This window comes from Berghia stephanieae, chromosome 3 (assembly GCF_034508935.2).
Source record: "Berghia stephanieae isolate SIO BIC M18660-M18661 chromosome 3, UCSD_Bste_1.3, whole genome shotgun sequence".
NCBI classification, from domain to species: domain Eukaryota; kingdom Metazoa; phylum Mollusca; class Gastropoda; order Nudibranchia; family Aeolidiidae; genus Berghia; species Berghia stephanieae.
In genome coordinates, this window is record NC_088362.1 from 36,942,576 (window position 1) to 36,969,957 (window position 27,382).

The 27,382-nt window shown below is 36.8% G+C and overlaps 2 protein-coding genes across 2 annotated transcripts; one reads left to right on the plus strand and one right to left on the minus strand.

Annotated features, from left to right (window-relative positions):
- Positions 1-226: 226 nt before the first annotated feature.
- On the minus strand, positions 227-13,978 carry LOC144967659 (uncharacterized). Its single transcript, XM_078905188.1, has 7 exons — positions 13,904-13,978; positions 10,684-10,810; positions 9,724-10,282; positions 8,823-8,907; positions 6,980-7,039; positions 4,020-4,210; positions 227-577 (listed from the first exon to the last, which is right to left on the minus strand). Exons 2-7 carry the CDS (start codon positions 10,781-10,783, stop codon positions 367-369), a joined length of 1,206 nt encoding a protein of 401 aa, XP_078761314.1. The 5' UTR covers positions 10,784-10,810; positions 13,904-13,978; the 3' UTR covers positions 227-366.
- A 329-nt stretch (positions 13,979-14,307) lies between these two features.
- LOC144967661 (thioredoxin domain-containing protein 17-like) lies at positions 14,308-26,826 on the plus strand. Its single transcript, XM_078905189.1, has 4 exons — positions 14,308-14,507; positions 20,994-21,078; positions 22,964-23,045; positions 24,802-26,826. The coding sequence occupies exons 1-4, from the start codon at positions 14,375-14,377 to the stop codon at positions 24,868-24,870; spliced, it is 369 nt and encodes a 122-aa protein (XP_078761315.1). The 5' UTR covers positions 14,308-14,374; the 3' UTR covers positions 24,871-26,826.
- The last annotated feature ends 556 nt before the right edge of the window (positions 26,827-27,382 follow it).

Sequence of the window (27,382 nt, forward strand, 5' to 3'; positions counted from 1 at the left end):
TAATAGAACACTGTAAGTTTCCCAAATAAGATTGAGACTTTTAGTGCTTATGACAACAAAAATCTGTCCTACATGGGCAACAAAATATCCCAGACTTATTGGTTCTATATAGTACATGTCAGAATCTATATTACTTGAACAACCAAAACAAATATACATATATAAATATATATATATAATTATAATAAAATCCACAGTGAACAGAGCAAAATTGCAAAAAAAAAAAAAAAGGCATTAATTTTGTCAATGTAGAATAATTCTTGTTAGGAAACACCAGAATTTTGCCAATTGTTGAATACAAACTCACAAATTTCAAGCATGCTCACAGACAGACACACAAACCAACAAATATCCCATGCGCACTTATCACAACTTCAGCCAAGGATGCGCTTCTAAGGCCGTCTTGCTTCGATCTCCATAATCGTAACTCAACTCTTCTCCTTCCTTGATGTGCCGGGCAGCAACCAGAATGAGATGAGGTCGGCCATCCACCATGACTACTTTGGTCCCACAGTTCCCATTTCGGCTGTGGTTGATTAGACGGCCCAAGCGGCCAGATTCAGATGTTGCATCCACACTGAAAAAAAATTCCATAAAATTAAAATATTCCATATTAAATCCTTTACCAGACCAACCAAAATAAGAAAGCTGTTTTGTTTGTTTTAAGGGTTTTACGGTGCAGCACCAGTAAAAAGGAATAAAATGGGATAGTCAAATTCTAGAATTACAATTAAAGCACCAAAGAAGAGGTAAGACAAAGGGGAATTGGCAACAAATAAGGATCAGATGTAGATTCCAAGAGCATTACATTAATGTACTTAGTTTGAGATCACCTATAAGTCTCATCCAGACACAAGCACAATATCCATCTAAGAGGAGTGCACCCAAATACTTACATTATACATTCAAAGTAACAAATATAAAAAATACACAACAGAGAGATGATTTACAAGGGAAAAAAATATCATCTCCTAAAACAATAACTATGCATTTGACGGTTTCCATCCCAGCCAAAGATTCCGGCCATGGCCAGGACAAAACCATGTAATCTCATTCCTAGACAAAAACAGATAACAAATTGGAAAACAGATATAAGTGGATAGAAGACACGGTATGTGCCACCCTGCCCACTATGGGAGGCCAGGAACCCCAGCCAGAAAAAAAAAAGCTCATGAAGCCAGAACTTATTTATCCCAATGTCTGCAGCACTAAACAGACACACACTTTCTTGGATAGGATGCTAGGCTAGGTCATCACAAAGAACTTTCCTTCAAATCTAACAGACCAAATCAATGCTGGGTGGACAGAAAAAGCTTTATTGCATCCTGTATCCATTCTTGTCTCTTAGCTTGTGAAGCAAGAGCTCAACCAAAGAGCTGTTAAGACACCCTGACCACAAACAAAATCTTTACCCTCCTCGCACTAAACAACAATTTTAAAAATAAATAAATAAAATTATTTTTAAAAATAAAAATTAATAAATAAAAAAGGGCCAATGCAGAAGAATGATTCAATAATCAACCGATCATTGCATTCATATTATCATAAACGGAATTAAATTTCTTTCCATACAGCATCATATCGCCCATTAGTCACAGCTTTCATACTAGCCTGCTTTCAGTATCAATCGCTAAATTCCACCAAGTACAGGGTGTCCAGGGAAATTCAGCCTTAAAATTTCCTACCTAGAAGTGAAATTTCCTACCAGGTATTTTATCAATTCTTGATATCCCCACAGTGTTCTATACGCTTAAAAAAAGACAATCCTACTTAAAATAGGTTATACCTCAACACAATCCATATATTTTAAAGTTAGAGCAGAGGTGAAAATGACTGTTCACAAAAAGGAGGAAATTTCTCAGAGCACAGATCATGACCCATTTATGCGACTATACTATAATCTATAAATTTGATTTTCATTCAAATTTACTGAGACGCAACCCAAACTGTGTCTCACAGCAATTTTTGACAACATTCGGAGGAATTTCAAAAGTTTAAAAACTGATAGCAACATATAAAATCTTATCTACTTAGAGAATGGTACCATGTGATTGATCATATGTCAAAAGCCATTACCCACCCCCATTTCCACTTTAAAAAATACTCATATGATTTGTTGGTAGGTATGATGTGGTAGTAAGTTATGGTACTAGTGGTAGAGATGATAGTGTAGTAGTAGTTGTTATAATGGTTGAAGTAGTGGTGATTGTGATGGTGGTAGGGATGATGATGTGGCAGTGGTTGCAGTCGTGGTGTTGGTGGTAGGGATGATGATGTGATGGTAGTTGTAGTAGCAAAGTGGTGGTGTTGGTGGTAGGGATGATAATATGGTGGTTGTAGTAATAGTGGTGGTGTTAGGGATAGTGATGTGGTGGTTGTTATAGCAGTGGTGATGTTGGTGGTTGTAGTTGTAGTTGTAGTGGCGTTGGTGGTAGCCAAGGTGATGTTGTGGTGGCTATAGTCGTGGAAGTGATAGGGATAATGATGTAGTGGTGAGGGTGGTATAGATGATGATGTTATAGTAGTTGTAGCAATGGTGGTGTGGTGGTGGTAGGGATGATGATAATGTGGCGGTAGTTGTAGTAGAGTGGTGGTTGGGATAATGATGTGATAGTAGTTGTAGTAGTGGTGGTGGGAGGTATGATGATGTGGTTGCATTTGTAGTTGTGGTGATGGGGAAGATGATATGGTGCTGGTTGAAGTAGTGGTGTGGTGTGTTGGTGATTAGGATGATGATGTGGTAGTGGTTGCAGTAGTATTGGTGATAAGAATGATGATGTGGTGGTGGGTATGATGATGTGGTAGTTGTTATAGTGATGGTTTTGGATGTGGTAGTGGTGGTGATGGGGATGATGATGAAGTGGTGGTTGCAATTTTGAGTGGTGTTGATGATAGGGATGATGATATGATGGTTTGTAGTAGTGGTGGTGGCAGAGATGATGATGCATAGCTACCAACCCGGTAATTCATTTAAGAGGGAGATTTGGAACAAAAATCAGGGAGATTCGATAAAAATCAGGGAGATTACATTTTTACTGACGTGAAGTGAAGACGCGCTGCTAGTTCTTCAAAAGCCACATGATTACTCCTCGTGATGCACAACAATGAACCAGAATGCAGAGGTATGTCCAATTGCATTTGTTAATTTAACTGCCATGTCTCAATTTAACTCCATTTGATATCCTAACAAATAAAACATTTCCCTTTAACTATACAGGGAAATTCAACACTATACTCAGCTTTGAATGAAGTTGAATATTTCTTTTTCTTAGCACAACCGTACTCAGAACTTGAAACAATGTGTCGTTTAGACATTTTAAAAATCAACAAAGTCTTTAGGCAGTATAAAAGGCAAATACAAATTACTCCCAATTAGAAAGAAACCGTCCTCAGCAATTGAAACACGTTGTGGTTAGGAAATTTTGAAAATTGATGAAGACTTAAGGCAGGGCATAAGCAAAAGCAAATTATTCTCAATTGAAAATATCGATACCACAATATATTCTTTTACTCCTATACAATCTATTGCCACATTACTGGTATCGATTCTGTTGCTTTCATAGCATCGACCAGCCAAAAAAAAGTTGACAATTGATTGTCTAGAGAACCAGCAACTCATCACACTCAATATTCAAATTGATAAATTTCCGGGGGATTTCTGGAGATACTAAAAAACTGCGGGAGAGCGGGAGATCGGTGATAAATACGGGAGACTCCCGCAATTTGCGGGAGGGTTGGCAGCTATGATGATGTGGTGGCAGTTGTAGTATAAAATAATAAAATTTTGTGCACAGCAGTTGTCCTGCGTACATTTTTGATATCGCATTTTAAGCAAAAAATTCCTAATTTTTCTCATTTTAGAGGAAATTTCACCCTCAATCCCATTATTTCCAACATTTCCGACCAAGTATGTAATTTCCGACCAATTTCCAACTTCCCTGGACACCCTGAAGTACTTATATGTATGTAAAGTGACTCACTACCCCTAATAATCAGAAACTAAAGACATCCATCCTTACCAATAGTGTTTGTTCCGATGACTGAAGAAATACATGTAACATCCAATGGATGGAGTCAGGGCATAGTCAGCCTCCCTGTCTTTAGCTGTTTCAAGGTCGACCAAGTCCCCGGCATATTCTACCACATAGTCTCCCTTGTCAAACATTTTAGTGGCTACCACTCCACGACCTTTGCCGTCAAACTCTTTCACCTGAAAACAATATAAGATCCTGACCTAACTCTCAGTGCTGAGGATTTGGGGGGATGTCATTTAAAACAAGTGGTTCTCATGAAAAAAATCATAACAAAAAATAAATAAATAATGAAGCAAACTTAATGAGACCTGATGGTATGACAAAGCAAGATAATGACATATCTAAATATATGCAAATTAAGTCACGTGACTTTGGCGACCATCTTGGAAAGCTCAATAATATGATAAAAATAGCTTTAGAATGAAAACATTGCCCTTTTCTGAATTATTATGCATGTGGGAGACTGTCTGAATGTGTTTGATACTGAATAAATGAATAAATTTGATGCTGAAAAAAAAAAGAGTGACATTCATCATTTCTAATAAAAAATAGAAGATAAGTGAAAAAAAAAAATTGTATAAAATCACAGAGAACGGCAAATTAAAATTTAAAAAACAATAACAAAAAAGTTTTTAAAAACGAAATGCTGTTCAATCCACCCCAGTTCATCAATGTCAATGAAACCCAGTCCATTCTGGTCAAAATCCATCAAACACTTTATAAGATTACCTGTCTCCCTTCTTATATCGGACCCCTCTTTGCCTTATCACCAACACTGCCACCACACCATCATCCTTCACTGAACCTTCTTCATCCCATGAACTGACCTACTCACTGCTTTCATTGACATATTCATCGCCAGAATCAACATCGTGTCGAAACTACACATGATTTATTATGATTTTGTCTCCAACAGATTGTTTACATTTCGACTTAAGTCGAATGCCACATATATAGAATACAGCATTGTTTTTTCGACTTAAGTCGAATACCGCACAATAAGGGTTAGAAGACTGGATTCAAAGCATGTTGCATGCGATTTAAACTTATAATCCCGATCATAAGTTTTTCATCAAAAGGGAAGCAACAGCTATGCAAGATTCAATGCAGAGCCCTTTAAAATAATTCAAACAACTTTCACAGGACATTTTGTTCATTATTATTGTGAATATCACATAGCTGCCAACTTTTCAAAAATAAAATACGGAACGCCCATTTGGCCTGGGATGAGTGGACGACGTGCCCCCCCCCCCCCCCTCTCATCGAATTGCAACATATAAAAGTCTGCCTTTTTAATTACTATTGCTAACACTAACAAATTTAAGGTGACAGAGGCTAGTCCAAATGTTGCTAAATTATCAGGTTTAATTCCAGCTCATTTGAATTGCAATGAAATGACACTTTCCACAATTAGATCAATATTTCAGAACAGACAAAATTAAGAAAGAATCCAACTGCTTTAACTTTGATAAGGACCAATACACAAGCACAATTGTAAAATAAATGAAATAACTTAGGATGTTTAGAAATGCATAATCTGGTACATCACTCACTTGAGAAGGGGGTTTAAATAGTTTTAAGATGAAAATAAGGGAGATTGATTAGAAAGCAGGTGATTGCATATATTGCCAAAATTACAAAATACGGATTTTGAACTAAAAATACGGACTTACGGACTCGGGAAGCCAAATAAGGAACAAATCTGTTTTTTACGGAACAGTTGGCAGCTATGATATCATAATTCGTGAGATTCAACAGCAAAGTTAAGTTCAAATTTGCCTCTTGTATTTTTGACTTCATGATTGAGCACCAAGAGCTGTGGTGATATGAAAAATGACTGCTTTAAAAATGATTGTCATTATTATTATTATTCATAGTGAAACTGATATTAATGAACTCGCCAAATATTGGCATAATTCTCCATCCAGCTTGAGCGAATTAACAGGTGTTAAAAAGATGTAAATCCACCAATGCCAAATGATGTCAAATAAGACAAAACCTAAGCAGGTGGGTTGTCAAATGTATGACATTCCTTCATTCTACATTTACGGATATCATTACTCTTCTTACCTCAAAATAATTTTTAAAAGTAGTTCTTCAGAGCCATAGAGCTTGAATTTATCCTGGTTTCTAGAGCGTGAAACAGTTGCTTGCTATCCTTAGGATAGACGCTAGTCTATTGCAAGTACTTTTCGCCAAATCTAACAGGCTCAGCTACCCATTCACTACTGGGTGCACAGGGGAGGAGGGAGGGGGGGGGGGGAGTGTCAGAAAAAAATCTTGACTGCACCTGGGATCGATCTTGGTCCTTTGGTTGTGAAGCGAGTGCTCTGCCAACTGAGCTATCGGGACCTCCTTACCCCAAAATGGACTGCATTAATTGAGCTAACCACAAACAGATATCAAGTTACTGAAAAATATTGACATACCCAAACCCATGTATGATGGACATCTGTTCCCGACCAAGTGTTGTTCTCTTCTAAAATCTTTGTCAACTTTTTTTATTATTCTTAATTCTTATAGAATTATCAAATAAAAAATAAAAAAGAAGAAAAAAAAACCCCAACCATCTGGAGCATTAAAAAAAAAAAAGACCGCCAGCCATAATACTGACAGAGAGATGTTTAAACGATCCTGACACACACACACCGCCGCCCCCCCCCCCCCCCCCCCCCCCCCCCCCCACTTACTTTCTGCTATGGCATCCACTGCATAAACAAATGTCAGAATTGTGCTTTATATATAAAGAGAGAAAAATATATTTTTAATCATTATAAAAATCAGTCCATTGAGTGTCTTTTCTTGACAGTTTCAGTTGTTTACAAAAACAGTTTGAATAAGACTTTAAAACGCATGACAGATCTTCAATATCAGAAAAGTGTTATAAGGTGTTATTACTTTTCTTCTATGAGTGCCAAAGTAATATGAAGAATAAGAATACTTACCTCTAGCCCGTCCTCACAACCCACGCTGATTAATTTCTCCAGATGAATCTGTGTCTCTTTCTGAATTGGGGGAAAGAAAGCGACAAAAACCATGAGCTTACACAGGCTGTTGTATTTTTCTTTTATTGGAGGGAGAGGGGGGGGGGGGGGGGGGGGGGGGGGCAAGGAAGAGAAATGTTCCCTCTTTGGTTTTTAGACCTGTAAATGAGCTCTATAAAAATTGACTGAAACTGAAACTCTTCGTAATTCGTCGTAGCGGTAAAATCCAAAGAATCAAAATGAAAGGTAAACAGCAAGCTCACTTGAGCAAAGCAATGGCAGAAAACTAAATTGCGAGGGAATTAATTAGGCTACTTACCATTGTTCCTTGTAATTAGGTACCCAATCAGTGAAGAAACTTAGAAACGGTCAACCAGTTTGTTTACAACATGAGGTAATCGAGATGTGCTTGTAGCAATCATTTAACTTTCGATTTGAAGGTGTCTACATAACAAACTTCCGGTGTTTCGAATTTTTCTTTCTCATACTTTTCCTGTCCTTCAAGTAAATGTGGTCAATTTTGGCTTAGACGAAACAGTGAAATTTATCGCTCGGCGGCTCAGTTAAAATTGGCTACGACAGGTTTCGAAAGTGAAAAAAATATTTCACGAAGGCTGTGTGAAAATACACTGGGGTGTGTTCAGACACGGCAATTCTAAAAAGCGTCGCTTAGCCTTGGCAATATATATCCATCATTAATATAAGCGGCCCATGAGCTATGCGTGGGGCTGTGGAACATTCCTAGTTAACTTTACAGTCACTCGACTACGATTCATGAATTCTTTCTTTATTCATTTCTTTCTTCCCTTTTTAAAAATATTTGAATTTGACGAATTGACTGATTTCAGTTAATTGACTGAGAATTTACAGGTCTAGGTTTTCAGCACTTAAGACAGATTAATAGTGCAGCACAGAGAGAGAGAGAGAGAGAGAGAGAGAGAGAGAGAGAGAGAGAGAGAGAGAGAGAGAGAGAGGGGGGGGGGGCGTTGGGCATGAAGTATTAAAAGAAAGACTGCAACACAAACATATCAATAATATTTTTAAAATAAAATAAAATGATAAAAAGACCAAGAAAATAAATATTAATTCAATTGATCTGTTGTTTGTTTTGTTTTTAAGGGTTTTACGGCGCTTGCAACACATTTAGGTCATATCAGCGCCAGTAAAAAGGAAGAAAATGGGATAGTAAAAAGTTCTAGAATTACAATTAAAGCACCCAAGAAAGAGTAAGACAAAGGGGAATTGAGAACAAATAGGGATCAGATGTAGATTTCAAGAGCACACCACCAATGTACTTAGTTTGAAATCACCTACAAGTCTCATCCAGACACAAGCACAAAATCCGACAAAGAGGAACACACTCAAATGCTTACATTATACATTCAAAATAAAAATAATAATACATAACAGAGAGATGATTTACAAGGAAAAAAATATCATCTCCCAAAACAATAACTATACATTTGACTGTTTCCCTCCCAGCTAGGATTCCAGCCAGTGCCAGGACAAAACCAAGTAATCTCATTCCGAGACAAAGACAGAAAGCATGTTGGATAACAGATATAAGGGGATAGAAGACACAGTATGTACCTCCCTGCCCGCTAATTCAATTGATCTGTCTCGACTGCAATTGATATAGAACTGAAAGCAATATTTAATGGAAACTTTAGTCATTACCGGATTCATTTAAATAATGAACACCTCTCATTAGAAAAAAAGAAACAACAAAAAAAAACAAAAAAAACATGGTATTCAGAAACAACTTTAAGTTTTGTCAAAGCAACAGCTAAAAGCTGCGTCTTACCTCAATCTGCGACTTAGTCTGTCGCCCACTCCTTCGTATAGGGAAATAGTCTGTAATGGCAGTGCTTTGAACAGGTTCTGCTTTTCTGGCAATACAAATAGGAGGGATAGGAGTTGGAGATGACAATTAATATCATTTGTATTTGTAATGTCTAGAATGTATCAAATTAAGAAATGAAGGCACCAATGTAAGACAAAGAATTGAACAAGTGTTATGAAAGGTGCCAGACAAAACAAGAAAGAAAAATATAAGAAAAATACCATCCCAAAAAATCAGTCTATCTCGACTGGGGATCGAACTTCAGACCTTCTGATTACTGGTCAGACATGCTGCACCTTTCATACACACTTGTTCAGTTCTTTAATATCTAAGAGGATACACTATTGGTTTTAAGATCAGCTTTACATTCAATTGACTTATATTTAAGTACCCAAGGATTAAGAAGTTCACCAAAAATTTGAAGTAATTGAAACAATGTGTAAAACAAAAATACAGCATATTGAATCATTCATATTTTAATGGGACAAATAAGTAAAACTTCTTTTATGAATAAATGAATTGATTACTCACAAAGCGCTGTTGTAGCAAACACTAATATTAATACTTTTTATTATTATTATCATCATCGTCACCTCCCTAGTTTGTAAAGATAAATCACAGTGACTATCTCAAATGATTTGCATTTTATACATGAATGAACTAAAAAGATAAAAACAGGTTCAAGGTAAGAATGAACTAAAAAGATAAAAACAGGTTCAAGGTGAATAAGTTTATAAAAGCTTCCATGAGAGAATGGACCCATCCAAGAATTCAGAAATTTTGATGAAAAACATTCAAACAATGATAAAGTAAATACAACCACTATAACAGCATTAAAAAAAAAAAAAAAAAAAAAACATACTTTCTCCTTCCAGATTGAGGTTTTGGACCAGCTGGCTGCTGCATTGTGCTGTTTGGTTGACTGTTGACAGGTGGTTTGGGCTTTGAATTCTTCCGAATCTTTGGTCGGGGTAATGAGGGAGACGAGACAACCATGCGATCTGCAGGTGACGATGGCTGAACAGAGCTGTTATTATCTGTTCTGACTGTTTGGCTTGAAGTTATCTGACATATCCGATGTTGATTAGACTTCCTCTTTGTGGAATCGGCTACTGTAAAGTCCTGCATGCATCCATTCAAACGACTAGGAGTTCTCATTTCATAGGAGTGAACAGCAACAGTCTTACCACACTTGTGTGACGACTTTGTTTTAGGGGAGTCAGTACTCGGAGGTTGAGAGGTGAAGCTGTGGTCTGACATTACTGTACAGGAATGATGAGATTCATTGAGAGCCATTGTTTTCAGATGTGCTGATCCATCCTGAGGCATTTGGTTTTCTTCACTGACTTTGATTGGAGATGACTTGGGGGTGAGGTAGACAGAGGAGTGTGTTTCACAAGACTCCTTGCCTTCTAGAAAATCTAAGATAATGGGAAAATAAATTAAAAAATTAAACTGTTGATTTGGAAGATAAAAATCAATGTCATCCCTGAAAATTCTTAATGAAAAGAAAAATGATGGATTACGTTACGTGTTCACAAATGAAATGTTAGCTTTACACTTACACTTGGAAATATTGTCAACCTTTTAGCAATTATAAACACTTGACAAATGCTTATTTTTAACTACTGAAGTCATTACATAATCCAATTTCTCTAGCCATTGTAAAATATATGAACTGATTAATCTTTATATAAATTAATAATGATTAATTGCAACTAATTAATGTTGGACCTCAACGTCCTAAATCAATATTGTAGAATGTTTGCCCAGATATAAAAGAAAACTGACGTGACAAACAAGCAATCAAATATTCACCAACCATTGCCATTCTGCACAGCTGTCTTTGAGCAGAAATAGTCTGTTATTTTACTTGGGGATAATATCTCTGTAAGAGCCTTGGGATGCTTTTCACCATCCATGTCCAATGACGTTCTCTCACTTTTTATCTGCAAAATAAAAATATTATGTTATAAAAATAAGAGCATGAGTCTTATCTTATTGGTTAAAATTAAGGTAGGTAAATTAACAAATCTTGAAAACATCATTCCTCCAGAACAAATGTTTAAAAGTTTTATCTTTCTTTCCATTCACGAAAGACCTTAATATATACAGAGTCAGTGTTGACTTAAACTTAAAACATACATGTTACTATAACTATAATGCAGAGCAAATTTATCACATAATTATAATTCCCATCATATTGTTTGTGATTTGTGACTGTGATTGTGATGAAATAGATGATTAATAATAATGACGGACTGACTATTTTCACCGTACGGTGATAATAGCCTGACAGACTATTTTCACCGTATGTATTAGCCAATCAGAAGCCAGGAAACTGTGACATATTAGGGCCTCAGCATCCGGTCCCTTCGACATAGTTTTCTTCCTGCGTGTGCAGATGGGTTTTTTAAAAAAAGAAAAAGTTTGCCGAGAACACTAGCTAGGGAGGCCTCCCGAAAGCTCCTCGTTATAGCATTTCTTTCAATTTGTATTTTCACTTTGGACCTTTTGTCAGACGTTTATTTATTCAATTTGTCATCATATAGAACAAACCTTGATAGATTTGTGAAAGTGTAAAATTTCCTAATTTGACCATTGTTTTGATTCTCGGCCACCATTTTGATTTGTGAGGTATTGAAAGGTAGTGCAAAGCAGTCCGAGGGTTGTTTTCTTTTCTTTTCTATTAGGGATAGCTAGAGGTAGTTTGTTTTTCCTATTAGGGGTAGTTAAAGGTGCTAGGTTGTATTTTTTCTTAGGATTAGTTGAGCGAATATTTGAGTTCCCTGCCTTAGCACGAGGAGCTTTCGGAAGGCCTCCCAAAGCTATAATAATACCAGCGGAATGGTAGATTCAGAATAGAATTGGTTACAGTTACCGATGAAGCTTTCCAATTTCGTGGCGGCCATGGGGTCTCGAACCCGCGCCTTTCTTACTGGTACAACTCCGCCTGGCCAGGGAGAGCGTGGCTCTACTGTAGAGTATGAGTATGAGCCATTAACATCTCTCTAATAGATGATAATGTATGAGCTATTCACAACTCGAGAAAAAGTGATTTCAATCTCTATGTCTATCTTGAGCCCCCCCCCCCCCCCCCCTCCCCCCCATGGGTTCAACACAGACAACAGACATACGCCGCGAAGTTTGTTAGCTACCAAGATACCATTATCACCGTACGGTGAAAATAGTGTGGCAGGCTATTTTCACCATACGGTGAAAATCGTCCACCAAGATATCATCGTACTGTGAAAATAGTCTCCCACACTATTACTATCATAACCATACGGTGGATATAGCCTTCCACACCATTATCACCGTACGGTGAAAATAGTGTGTCAGGCTATTTTCACCTTACGGTGAAGATCGTCCACCAAGATATTACCGTACGGAGAAAATAGTCTCCCACACTTTTATCACTGTACCAGTGAATCACAGCCTTCCACACCCTTATAGTGAATAGTCTCCCACACTAATATCACCGTACAGACAGGTGTCTGGGGATAATGAAAATTCGTTATCCCCAGACACCTGTCTGGGGATAACCAAATTTCGTTATCCCCAGACACATATTTGCAACTCCGCTCTTTTAAACAATTATCCACATTCCAGAATATGGAATGTTTCTGAATGCACATAGAAATAAGGAAAGTTAATAAAATATCTATAAAAACATAAAATTAACCAACATTAAATCAGTTGTTACTACATATACACAATATGCGTCGACTTCGAAGTGGGTGTCATGGCCGAATGGTTTAGTCGTCTGCCCTGGAAGTTTTACCAGAATCGACGTTGTGGGTTCGAATCCTGGTTCCACCACTTTTTTTTTTTTAATTCCGTCCTCTTTTTACAGAACGTTGCAAGGGATAAATGTCCCATCCATCCTCCCCCCCCCCCCCCCCCACCCACCTTTTTTTTTTGTGCGGTCTATTCTTTTGTCCTTTTCGTTTGACCCTTTGTTCCATTTCTGAGCATGAATCTCTTAAAATTGTTTTTATTTTTTTTTTAAATATTGTTTGTTTTCTTCTCTATCTGACCATTTGGTCGCTCTCTGAATATTTCTGTTTGTTTGCTTTTTAATTATTTATCCTTTTTAGTCACTTTTTGAGATCGGAGTGGGGACAAATATGACAATTTTCTAGAAACTAGAAAGGAACTAAGAGAGAGAGAAAGAGAGAGAGAGAGAGAGAGAGAGAGAGAGAGAGAGAGAGAGTAGAGTTTTTTAAAAAAGAGGTGGGGGGAGGATGGATGGGACATTTATCCCTTGCACCGTTCTGTAAAAAGAAGACGGAATGTTAAAAAAAAAATTTTAATTAAAAAAATAGTGGAGGAACCAGGATTTGAACCCGCAACGTCGATTCTGGTAAAAGTTCCAGGGCAGACGACTAACCCATTCAGCCATGACACCCACTTCAAAGTCAACGCATATTATTGTGTATATGTAGTAACAACTGATTTAATGTTGGTTAATTTTATGTTTTTATAGATATTTTATTTTTATTAACTTTCCTTATTTCTATTTCTATGTGCATTTGGAAACATTCCATATTCTGGAATGTGGATAATTGTTTAAAGGAGCGGAGTTTCAAATATATGTCTGGGGATAACGAATTTTGGTTATCCCCAGACAGGTGTCTGAGGATAATCACAGCGTTTTTATTATCCCCAGACAGGTGTCTGGGTATAATCACAGCGTTCCTAATATAATGAATGATGGTGATCGGCGGAGAACGTCGTTACCCTTGGTGATATATTATAACTTTTTTTTTCAGGGACCTTGTCCTTGGATCTCACTTTCAACTTTCAATTTCACAGTCGTCAGTGAATAAGTCAAGACCTCAACCCTCAAGTAAGCAAGACCAAGGAGTCGTGAATGTGAAATCGTGAAAAAGACTGGAAATGCTCCAGCAGCATGTAGACGCCAAGCTACTTCATGTAATGATTACGCCAGCAGATAAAATCAAACACAAAACACAACCAATACCATACAGGCTAATGCAAGCAACATTAGATTTTCAATATTTTGACATCGAGCTTACTTTTGTTTATATTTATATATTTGTTCAGAGAAAACAAGACAAGCTGTTGATTAGTTGAGACTTTGTGGAAGATAAACGCGAAATTTGATTGGTTATCTTGGAATATTTCAACGAATCCTCTTTAAGCGTATCGCTTTCGAAACTTAGTATCGAACTTTGGGATCATCGTAGTTTCATTTTTACTTTGAAAAATTTTATTTTGGCTTTAAGGTAAGAAAACATGACAATCACTATGTTTTCTATAATATGCCTGATCGTTTTAATATTTCAAAATGTTTAGTCTAGACACACTAATTGTGTGGAATATGATTGGAAAATGAACATCGGCTAAACATTTTAAAAATAAAATATCGATAGCAAAGGAAATCATTTGTATGAGAAATAGAAAGAAACATAATTTTTACTTTCGCTTTTGTAAAGTGGGTGAGTGGGTGTGTTCGTCAACTGAACTGAAATATTGCCTGTATCAAAATGAAAAGACTAACAGTTGAAGGATTTGAGGCAGCGAAAAAGGCGATTCAAGAATCGTCTGGAAAAGTTTATGTTCTATTCGGTGGTTCTGTCGACAAAAGCGGCAAAAGCTGGTGTCCTGATTGTGTAACAGGTAGAGAATCATTCTGTTCTGACGATAGAGTCTGCCCTCCCCTACCAATATTTACAGAACGTGAAAGACTTCCTTTCTTACTGCTGACTGAGACTGATACTGATAAAGGAGGCCTTCCGAAAGCTCCTCGTGTTAAGCGAACAACCCAAATGTCCCCTCAACTAACCCCAAGAAAAAAATAAGGCCTAGAGAGGTGGGCCTTTGGCCTACCAACCTCCGCTGCACGTCCAACTCGCCTTGAGCATGCATTCACGTAAAATATAAAGATTTTTTTTTTAAACCTACCTCTGTTTCAAAAACTAGCATCTTTCAACTTTCTAAGAAACATTTTGATTTTTCAGAACTTTAGTTTGTTAAAAAAAAATACCGGCCAATCTGACCCGTTGAGTCGAATGAAAACGAAATTTTGTTGTTTACACGGTTCAAAGGAAATGCCGTAAATAAGCTTTCATGGACTTCCTGTGTTGTTTTTACAGTGTCACGTGACCGTTTTGAGAAATTTGACGTCTGCTACAAATAATTAGACCGGTGGGGGGTAGATATTTTCGTTGGAGCAGAAAAAAAGTGAGTATTATTTCTTGTACTTGTAGAGAGGCCTAGGGTCCACCAGCAGACCAGTTGATTGAATGAAAGAGAAAAAGGCCTTTTTTATCCGCCGCCACCACCACCTTGAAAGAGTGGGGGGGGGGGTGCATGCCGACGAAAGTGTCGCTTGGTGACTTTGGTGACGTAGAGGTGACGTAGAGCATCTCAAGGATACTGTCAGTTGCAGGTGTTCTTAACCCCTTAACAGCGAAGCTAATTTTTTGCTTTTAGATAATAGTTTGCTTTTATCTTTATTATCGTTTCCACCAAGAGAGCAGTCAGACTATCGCAACTCGGACTTCAATTGTCTATAATCGTTTTGCCGTTACTTGTCTTTTGATGATAGAAGATTTGGTGTTAGGTCAAAGATCGAATTTCGCCGCTAAAAGGTTGCATTGCTACTGGGTTTGCTCTTCCCCCCCCCCCCCCCCCCACCTTTTTTTTTCTTCTTTTTTTTTTCACCTTATTATTGTTGGTTTCTGCTATTTCCCTTTTTATGATTAGCAAGTGCCGTAGGAGTCTCACAGGATGCAGGAGTACTGCAATTAACCCTTTGCCAGTGACACTGATTTTTTTTGTTTTCAAATAATAGTCTTCATTTATATTATTTTTTAACGCAGAAAAACAAAAACGTTTCCACCATAAGAGCAGTAAGAATATTGATAAAAAGCGCTTTGAGCACGTTGGGTGGATATTGCCCTATATAAAAGCTCATGTTTTTAAATTGTATTTTGTTTTTTGTCTTTTGATGAAAACGGTAAGATTTTATTTTTGGTCCAAGTAAGATTGATATTCGCCTTTAAAAGGTTAAGTTGTTTTGTTTTTTTTTCAGGTTTTTGTTTTTTTTCAAATGCCTAGTGAGAGAGAAAAAACAAAACAATCATACATGTATCTGCAAACAGCAGAACGTTTTCATTTTACAATGAGATGGGAAGGGGAAGGGATAACACTATGACAAGAGAGAGAGAGAGAGAGATGGCGGGGGAATGGGGGGGGGGGATAGTAAGGGGGAATGGGAAAAGATGAAAGAAACAATGGGTTGCCTGATGACGTAGATCAAAGGATTGTTACAGCGGTGTTCACGGTGCGTACTTCGTGAAATTTTAACCTTTTACAGTGACACTGATTTTTTTCTCCAGATTGCTTATGCAGAATAAATCGTTTCCACCAAGAGAGCAGTAGTAAGAGTATATTTCGACTCGGGCTTCAATTAAACTATAAATCGCAAAGCTTGTCTTTTAATGATAACATTAAGACTAAGATCTGGAGTTTGGGGAGTGTAAGATGGAATCTCGCCATTAATGGTTAAAATTGTTTTGATTTTTTAAAAAATAACACACACACACACACACACGAGCGCGCGCGGTCACGACAGCGAGGACCATCTATTGCTTGTGTTGCAACGGTAAACCAGTTTACGTGTAGGTAGATCCTGAGGCTAGATGCCCCGTTACCGTGTACGTAGGCACTCCCCCCCCCAAAAAAAAGAAAGAGACACACACACACCACGGCCTTCGTTATACTAAGAGTTCACGAAGGCCACGCACACACACACGCACACACACACACACACAGTCTCGCATCCGCTACGAACTAATTTTGCGCACCAATTTTTACTGCACTAATGCACCAAATTGCATACCTATCAAGGGACACTTTTTTCCTTATCTTTTTCTCAATAAACTTTTTAAAAAACCTTTGTTTTGCTTGCACTGCACCGGCACCAGACGTAGTAACAGACGGAAACCCACACGATATCGCGAGGAATGAACCATGAAAATATTTAGGATATAATTTCAAACACAACTTTTGAAATTCATCAAGGCTTGTCTAGTACCGAATGTTTTTTGATAGAAAACAAATGCATCTTCAAATCTAAAATGCTTTTGACGGTTAGCGGTAAGTTTTTTATTTATTTTTCTGTCCAAACGAATGATTTGTCCTGGTATAGAAGCTAAGTATTGGTAACACCGGCGCAGCTCTCTAGTACTTGTAACTGACCGTAATAGGAAAAACAAACACCCTATCATCACCTTCACTCACAAAGACTTATTATTATTATGACTAACCCCAATAGAAAAAAAACCTAGGACTGCTTTGCACTACCTTTCAATACTTCACAAATCAAAATGGCGGCTGAGAATCAAAACAATGGTCAAATTAGGACATTTTAAACTTTCACAAATCTATCAAGGTTTGTTCTAGAGTTTTTAAAATGCTTCTATATGACGATAAATTGAATAAATAAACACATGACAAGTGGTCCACAGTGAAAGTACAAATTGAAAGAAATGCTAGAACGAGGAGCTTTCGGAAGGCCTCCCGATCCAGGTTATAATTTATAATGATGCAGTAAGTATAGTCTTTGGTAACTGCAAAGACCGATATAAGGGCATTGTCATTGTCTGAGAGTTTCATTGTCCCCCCCCCCCCCTTTCCGTAATCCTGGACAATGAGTTTTTTCAACAAACGATCACTCAAAGTTGTAGACCATTCGAATAGTTTTTAGTAAAGCATCTCTAAGCATTTTTATCGTCAATCAAATATGTGACCATTGTCTTGAACCAGTGTTGTGTCGGGGTGAAACTGACCGGAAAGATTGAGTAACTAAAGTATCAGATTTAAATTAAAATCAAATGTTTTCATTGAAGAAATAAATAATTCATATCTCAAAATTATTTCTGTCTCGTACTTTAAACCGAGTATTTTAAAAACAAGTTAGGGATAATCCTGGTTTAGCATTGACACAGTGATGCTGCTTGACAGTGAATGAGAGAGGGAGGGGTGGGGAAGTATTACTTGTAATAAGAAATCAATTATCAACAGTTTCCTACCTTATTCAAAATGATCATCAGGGTCCACAGTGTTTTTGCGACAATCATAGCATTGCTTAAAAAGAGGCACGAAGTTGAGTCCTTGGAAAATGCTCTTTACTCACATTCTCCCACCGTACTCAATTATAAAATGAGTGCCTGACCATTAACAGCGTTGTCTCTGTCGGAAAAGTAATTTGTAATACTGCTGTGCTGTTTCTCGTCCTACCTGTTATATGTTGCTGTTGGCTAGGATCCCTTATAAAGCACTTTCAGCATGTTTTGTTGAAATTGCGCTCTATATAAAAGCTCAAGTTTTGAACTTTGGAAAAGCTTTTCTTTTTTTTTTTCCTTTATTTTAGAGTGAAGTTGGTATTTGTGTGGGGTTTTTTTGATATTATTGTTGAGTCTATTGGGTCTGTGTGAATTTTTGGTATCATGAGGTTTACAAATTGTGATGATAGGATGTCTGTGTTTCCTGTGTCCTCAGTGTTCTCAAAGCTTGATATCGACAGATCTTCGTAGTTTTCCCCATCTGTCCAATTGCCAAAAAAATGGAGCATTGAGCTTGATAATACCAAAGTGGTCCATTGTAGGATTAGATAAAAAAATCTTGCAGGAAGCTGAAATGTATTTGTACTGCTTTTCCAATTTGGCCCAAAAATCTCACAAAGGTGACTTTTCAAAGTTTGAGGCTTTTGTTCTGTAACACTCATACAAAAGGCCATCACTGCCTTACAATAGGCCGTCAATGCCTTACAATAGGCTGTCAATGCCTTACAATAGGCCATCACTGCCATACAATAGGCCATCACTGCCTTACTATAGGCTGTCACTTTCCTTACAAAAGGCTGTCAATGCCTTACAATAGGCCGCCACTGCCTTACAATCAGCCTTCACTGCCTTACAATAGGCCATCAATGCCTTAGAATAGGCCGTCACTGCCTTACAATAGGCCATCAATGCCTTATAATAGGCCGTCACTGCCTTACAATAGGACGTCAATGCCTTACAATAGGCCATCAATCTCTTACAATAGGCCATCACTGCCTTACAATAGGCCGTCAATGCCTTACAATAGGCATCAATGCCTCACAATAGGCGTCAATGCCTTACGACAGGCCATCACTGCCTTATAATAGACCATCAATACCTTACAATAGGCCATCAATGCCTTACAATAGGCCGTCACTGCCTTACAATAGGCTGTCAATGTCTTACAACAGGCCATCAATGCCTTACAATGGGCCATCAATGCCTTACAATAGGCCGTCAATGCCTTACAATACGCCATCAATGCTTTACAGTAGGCCATCAATGCCTTACGATAACTACTATGTTACTATGTGCATCTTGTGTGAGTGTGTCTATGTCAATATTGTATTGTTATAAATGTGTAACCAAATGACAAATTGCCACTTTTTTGGGGACAATAAAGATATATTATTATTACAATAGGCCATCAATGCCTTACAATAGGCCGTCAATGCCTTACAATAGGCTGTCAATGTCTTACAACAGGCCATCAATGCCTTACAATGGGCCATCAATGCCTTACAACGAAAAGATTAGGAAGGTTGTTGTGATGATGATGACGCTGATGATGATGTTGTTGATGCCGGGGTTTTTTTGTTTTTTGGGGGGTTTTTGGGGGTTGTTTTTTTTTTTAATAGTTTTTTTACGATAACTACTATGTTACTATGTGCATCTTGTGTGAGTGTGTCTATGTCAATATTGTATTGTTATAAATGTGTAACCAAATGACAAATTGCCACTTTTTTGGGGACAATAAAGATATATTATTATTACAATAGGCCATCAATGCCTTACAATAGGCCGTCAATGCCTTACAATAGGCTGTCAATGTCTTACAACAGGCCATCAATGCCTTACAATGGGCCATCAATGCCTTACAATAGGCCGTCAATGCCTTACAATACGCCATCAATGCCTTACAATAGGCCATCAATGCCTTACGAGAGGGGGTCAATTCCTTACAATAGGCCATATAATATGGAGTATGATGACGATGGTGAATGGTGTTATAGGGGAATGGTGAAAGTGAAGGATTGTAACGAAAAGATTAGGAAGGTTGTTGTGATGATGATGTTGTTGATGCCGGGGTTTTTTTGTTTTTTGGGGGGTTTTTGGGGGTTGTTTTTTTTTTTAATAGTTTTTTTACGATAACTACTATGTTACTATGTGCATCTTGTGTGAGTGTGTCTATGTCAATATTGTATTGTTATAAATGTGTAACCAAATGACAAATTGCCACTTTTTTGGGGACAATAAAGATATATTATTATTACAATAGGCCATCACTGCCTTACAATAGGCCTACCATGTCTTACAATAGGCCATCGATGCCTATGTGTAAGTCATAAGCTCAGTGGTAAGTTATCTCGTCTTGTCATGAAAATTAAAAATATAAATAAAATTTCCTTTGTTCATTACATAGGGGAAATTTGTCTTTAGGGTCTATTCACATCTGTGGCATATAGAATCCACATAAAGAGTCCATAAAATTGAATTCATTTAAAGAAGAACATGCCAGTCTGTTTGAAATTGTTCATTAAGGACCAAAAGGAGATCCATTTGCACCTCAATGGTTGATATGGAGAAAATACAAGAAAACTTTTTTTTTTAAAACATGGGTTTCACTTATAAGAGCTCTGAATTATCAAAAGCCTCTTGAACTGCCTAAGTCAAATCTCTCGTATATAAACACAATGTCACGTGTACTTTGTAACACTGAAGCTGTGAAAGAGTCCAATTCTGGTCCCAGCTCAATTTTATTAGCTAGCTGTTTCAGTTTTTACTATGGCTTTATCCAGACTTTATCAGCAACTGCTGTTCATTTGATGCTAGTCCGTTAATTTCTGGATTCATTTGTTAAGATTCAAATGAAGATATCTGATGTCTTCCATTAATTTTCAACTTATCTTTGTTTTTTTATTTATTTATGGGTTTTTTTTGTGCTTTGTTTTTTTGTTTGTTTTATTTTATTTTTTTACGCCTGTGTGTGTGTGTGTGTGTGTTTGTCTTATTTTAAAATGTAAATATTTTCATTATTTCCTTTTACTTTCAGCTGATCCAGTAGTTGAGAAGGTTGTAAAGAAGCTAGATGAAGATGAGATCACTTTTATCACATGTCATGTTGGAGAGAGAGACTAGTAAGTCAATTTTGTAGCAGGTTTTATTGGATGATAAGAACGGTGAATTGAAATAGAAATGTATCATGTATGATTTTAGTCACTATGCTGAACTGTAAAATAAATATTCAAGACCCTTTAACCCTTAAATGGCGAGGCTGAGTTTCTTTGTAATGATAATATTTTAGCTTATTTTTATTTTTTCGTGACTTCAGGCTATATCTGTTTTTACAAACATTGACAGGACGATGCGACTTCGGCTCTAGAGTGATTAGAGTTGCATTGATTCATCAATGATTGATGTGACGGGGTATTCAGTATGTTTGATATATTAGAGCTGTCTTACTCACTGTGTTGAAAATAATTAATTTCAGAAAAACATTTTTTTTTTCTATAGCTCTGTAGGGAATGACTTAAATCTTTTTGTAAGAAGACAGAATTTTAAAAAAATATTCTTGAAAATGTGTCCTTAATGTAACAAATTATGTACTATGTGGGTGCATTTTCTGTAAGTGATAGGATATTGGTTCAGCTATGTGGTCTAGTGGTATGACACTCACTTTCGGATGGGAAGGTCATGGGTTCGAGCTTCACTCGGCACATGGTTGAGTCCTTGGAAAAGGCTCTTTACTCACATTCTCTCACCATACTCAGGTGTAAAATGAGTACCTGTCCATTAACAGCGTTGTCTCTGTCCGAAAAAAATTGTAACATCGACTAACAGGCGTCATGTCTCGTCCTACATGTTAAGTGTTGCTGTTGGCCAGGAACCCCTTGTAAAGTGCTTTGAGCACGTTTAGTGGATATTGCACTATAAAAGCTCAATTTAAAGGTTGATTTTTTACATCATATGCGAAAGGAAAAGAAGTTAGAAAGATAATATTGCCATTGCCACTGTCACTGCCTCGTCCTTAGGCAATGAAGCAAGGTGGAGATGATGTTCATCTGCCATTGTTGTATGTCAAGGAAATAAGAGGACAGTCTAGAACGAGTCTGGTCATCACTGGTATACTGTTATGGTCCAAAGTTATGATTTTCCAGGATATGTGCTTTCATTTCCAGTCATTCTTTTCGTGCAAAATGATATGCTCTATGACCGTTTTTTTGGGTGTTTCGTATGAAATACGTTTTGTGTGATTATATGTGACTGGGGTGTTACTTATGCAGTCTGAGCATATATGAGGAGATCTGAAGAAACTATACTTCAATGGTGGTTGATGGCTGGGACTTTGTTGTACAGTTTTATAAAATATAATCTAACAAACTCTATACTATTTTGACTTGTTGATCAAAGACAGCAGGGAAAAGGGTTCATGGTTGACAATGACGGCTTACAGAATGCTTCTTGCACTATGACTGTACCTAAATTGTCAAGTGCATGATGATCTGACCGTCTGGTGGAAAGAACCAGGTCAAGGTTAAATGAGGCAGGAATTCCTGAGACAAAATTTTCTTGGAAATGTACAATACTTGTCTGCCATTTGCTTAACTAATACTGTAGTATTTGTGTTTGGGACAATGTATTAAGGTAGACTTTTAAACATATTTCAGTCAAAGTCTGATATGCTCATAACAAATTATAAGAAGTGAGATGTTCAAAAACAGGTGATGGTGGGGTAGGGTAAAATGTGGAAACTTTTATGATAAGGTACGGATAAAGCAGGTAGAATGGGGGGGTGAAACATTTTAAAAAGTAATCGCCAAAAAATATCAGTAGAATAACATTTTTTTGGACTGGGTATGGAACCTCAAACCTCATAATTTCCCGATAGATGTACACGGAGCTCCATGACTGTAGCTGTCGTTTTTATACCCATTGCCTGATTAAAAGAATTCATTGAGTATAGAAGTCGTACAACACTACAAGGTTGCTGTTATGTATCTCTTTGTCAAATCTACTCCTCAGCTGGAAAGACCCCAAAAATGACTTCCGCACAGATGCCCAATTTAAGTTGAAATGTGTCCCAACGTTGTTGAAGATTGGAACAGTAAGTATATGGCTGCTCCTGACCTGCCACTTGTCCAGATTAAATCGGAAAATGACGATTTTTTGGGTCAGCTAAAATTGGTCAGATTCTGATTTTTTTCTTCCAGTTTCTGATCCTTTTATTACCCACATTTTAAAGAGAAAAATTATGAAAATATAGTTCTTTTCTGAGAAATGAATATATGTTGAAATTAAACAACACTATATCAAGAATTAAGATTTTTAATTATTTTTTTTTTTTATTTATTTATTTATTTTTTTTGTCAACTGCCTGTTGCAAGTATGTAGTTGCAGTGATATCTTATTCTATCATCATGTCTTGGACTTGTCTATATTTGACGTTATAACGAATGGTTTTATCATTTTGTGATTTTAAAGTCCATACTTGACAGTTGGTGTTAAGCAGGGTTACTTGATAACAGGAAATGGTCCTGCAAAGTTCAAATGTGTTTTGTTTTCACCATAAAAAGCAGACTTGCTTACCAATATGATTTCTCATATTTTATTACGCTTTGAGGTCCAAAATATGATAATATGGGAATGTTGACCGAAATATAATGGGATTTGTGTAAAAAATGGGGAGAAAATTATTAAAGTGGAAGAGTTGAAGGTTACTAAACATCGTCTCCACCAAGAGGTGAACCAGAGTAGCCATACAAATGATTGTCACCGCAATTACAGTCAGTGCTATTCATTCTCTCTACTTGTCTGATAAAGTCTTCAAAATTCAGTTAATGTTTGCTTGAAATTTTGTATGTTGAAAATATGATCTTTTGATGGGAATATATATATATATATATATATATATATATATATATATATATATATATATATATATATATATATATATATATATATATATATGAGAAATTCAGTCTAAAAATGAATTGGGTAATATATGATAAATATTTTTTAATATTTGGGGTTGGTTGGCAAGTCTGAAAAGATTTGACGTCTTGATTTAGTACAAGCCATCAACCTTTGACATTGCAAATAATCATTTATTTAATTTAATAATAATGTTATTTATATAGCGCTCAACTTCCACATAACTGCTCAGCGGGGCTTTACTGTTAATATTGGTAATTTCCCCAATTAGCCATGAGATTATTTTGGCATGTTTTTAGCAATGTGGCCTGTATAGCCCAAGTGTCATTTGGCCAAATTGGCTTTTTGGGTCCAGGTCAAAGAAATAAGGTGCTAAAAGTTGTGGACTGTAAAAAGTAATGTAGAAATGATATAATAACAGCTTCAAACAGAACAAAATACTGGATCTAACACAATTTTTTTCAGGCTCAAACTTCAGTAAAAAGTATTTATTTGTCACATATTTATTGTCAGCAAGTACAATCTCAAAATGGTAGAATAAAGTGGATGCCAAAATTTGAATCAAAAAGTACAATATAATTTATTGTGTGTTTATGCACTTTATGAAACCATATATTCGACTCAATGGGACACATAAACAATCCAAGTGTCGTTAACTATAAATTCCAGTTTCAGCAACAACATCACTCCGACTAATACAGTACTTGCAGCATTCCAGCACGCTATGGAGAATCCAAGTGTGTTGAAATCCAATGGTCATGAGAAGTAACGACTTGTTATGTCGATAAATTTTGGTCACCCAGCTCCAGCATGTCATATTGCAGAATGGCCTGGAATTTAACGTGCTTGAATCCAGCAAGTACTGTACCTGTTTGAGATGGTGGGTCACATATTTTAATGTATATAATGTAATTAATTATTTGTCACAGCCACAGCGTCTGGAGGAGGGACAGTGTGCCAATGAGGACCTGGTGGCCATGCTGTTTGAAGAGGATTGAGATAGAAGATGTTTCCTTTGATTGTCTGTCTGTATGGTTGAGGCAGGCTTTAAACGTTTTGTGTGATTGTATGTGACTGGGGTGTTACTTATGAAGTTTGAGTGTATGTGACTGGGGTGTTACTTATGAAGTTTGAGTGTATGTGACTGGGGTGTTACTCATGAAGTTTGAGTGTATATGACTGGGGTGTTACTTATGAAGTTTGAGTGTATGTGACTGGGGTGTTACTTTTGCTTTTGAGCATATGAGGGGATCTGAAGAAACTATACTCCATTGGTGGATGGCTGGTTGGGACTTTGTTGTACTGATGTTTGTTTTTTACTTATATAATCTGACAATCTGTATTCTTATTTTGAATCTTACAACATTTTGATTTGTTGACAAAATACAGCAGGGAAAAGGGATCATGGTTAACAGTGATGGCTTATATCTTAATACTTCTTGCACAATGACTGTACCTACATTTTTCAAGCCTATTGATGTTATGCATTAGGTAAAATACTCACAACATCCGAATAACAATATAATTTAGTGAGAACTTATCATTAATATTAAAATGGCTGTCTAAAAATCATAACAAAGAACTGAGTGACATCAATGTCGTTCCTTCCATATAAGGGATGTTATTTTCCTTAAGTGATTTCCATAAGTCAATTTGAACAAGATGAGTTACCTTTTACTTCAAGTAGCCTTTTATATTTTAAAAAAATTTCGATAAAAATATTAAACTTACATTAGATTGTCAGATGAAAATGTCATTTGAGTGTTATTGTTTTGTTTGGGTTTTCTTTTTCACGTGTTATTTAGTGTTGTTTAATATGACCTTTTGCCTTACAACGATATTTTGTTGGAGTAAACCAGGTCCCCCCCCCCCCCCAAAAAAAAAAAAAATAAATAGCATTTAAAAGTTAAAGTGACAAGAGATATAATTATCAAATTATAGTTTTTGTTTGTTTAAGAGAATATCTAATTTCTCACAAGGAAACATTAAAACTTGGCTCAGCAGTATGCTTTCGTACCTGAAAAGTACTGAGTTTAATTACCCACCGCACTGAGCGGCCTTGAGGAAGTCACCTCGCCCAAGCTGACTTTGCAGTACTGCACTGCGGCTGATACCTGGGTTATTCTAGGCCTCTCTTGGAATAAAACTAAAGAAAGATTTCCCCTTTGGGATGAACAGCAGTCATTCAGAGCCATTAGGCCCATGGATCCAGAGTTGAACCTGGTTTCTATAGCGAGAAAGGGACAAAAGCATTTGCTCCCTCTCCTTTTGATAGGATGCTAGTCTATTGTGAAGTACTTTCCATCAGCTCTAACAAAGCCAGCTACCCAAACACTACTGGGTTGACAGGGAGGGTCAGTAAGAAAGTCTCGACTGCACCCGGATTGATCTTGGACTCTCTGCCAATAAGCTGTCAGGACACCTTTTGGGATGAATAAAGGGAATTTTATGTATGAATGAAACACTACAGATGAATGAGATTGATCTCATTCGTCTTTAGTGTTTCATTCATCGTGTTTTGTTGATAAAGGGGAAACCCGGAATATCCACATTATCTGTTTTCGTATATTAAATTGAAGCTTACATTCAATTTCACATTGTTATTTATTTGTAATCGATGCATGAATTTAGAACAGGTGTGATGAGTGGGAAAATGTTTACAGAATGTATATATGGTACTGTGTGTTTTTATGTGTGTGTTTGTGTGTGGTTTGTGCATGTCTAGACTTTGAATGCTTTCATTTGATTTGGTTTCCGTTTACAAGCTTCATCAGCCATAAAATGTTATTTATCGGTGCTTATTTCATTATTAGAAAATGTAAAATGAAGGTGCCGTGGAAATATTGCCTGAAAACTGTACTTTCCCTGTCCCTGTTTGTTGATTTGGAACTTGATTCGACAATCACAGTGTGCTCTACCAGAAGGATTGTAAAATAAATCTCTTGACGATGGTATATTGTTTTATGCATGTTTATTGATTTTTTGATTTATTGATTTTCTTCTTCTTCTTCTTCTTCTTCTTCTTCTTCTTCTTCTTCTTCTTCTTCTTCTTCTTCTTCTTCTTCTTCTTCTTCTTCTTCTTCTTCTTGGCTGGGGTCTTTTGACCTCATATAGTGGGCAGGAGGTCATTTGCTGTGTCTTCTATCCCCCCTTTATCTGTTTTCTGAGCTTCTTTCTGTCTTTGTCTTGGAATGAGATTACTTGATTTTGACTTGGCCCTTGCCGTAGTTCTTGAGAGGGAAACATTCAAATGTATACTTTTAGTTTGTGGCTCTTGCGATACTATTATTGTTAGGTCATTTCAACGCCAGTAAAAGGAGGATAATAGAGAGAAAAGTCGACCTGGAGCACTAAAGGAAAAGCAAGACAGGATGGCTTGGTTCAAATAGGGAACAGATGTATCCACGAGTAATCCACCGATACACCCATTTTGACATTACCTAAAAGTACCACCAGATCAAGCGAAGGTCCCCCTTAAAAGACATGCCAAATGTTTACAAATAAAAAAAT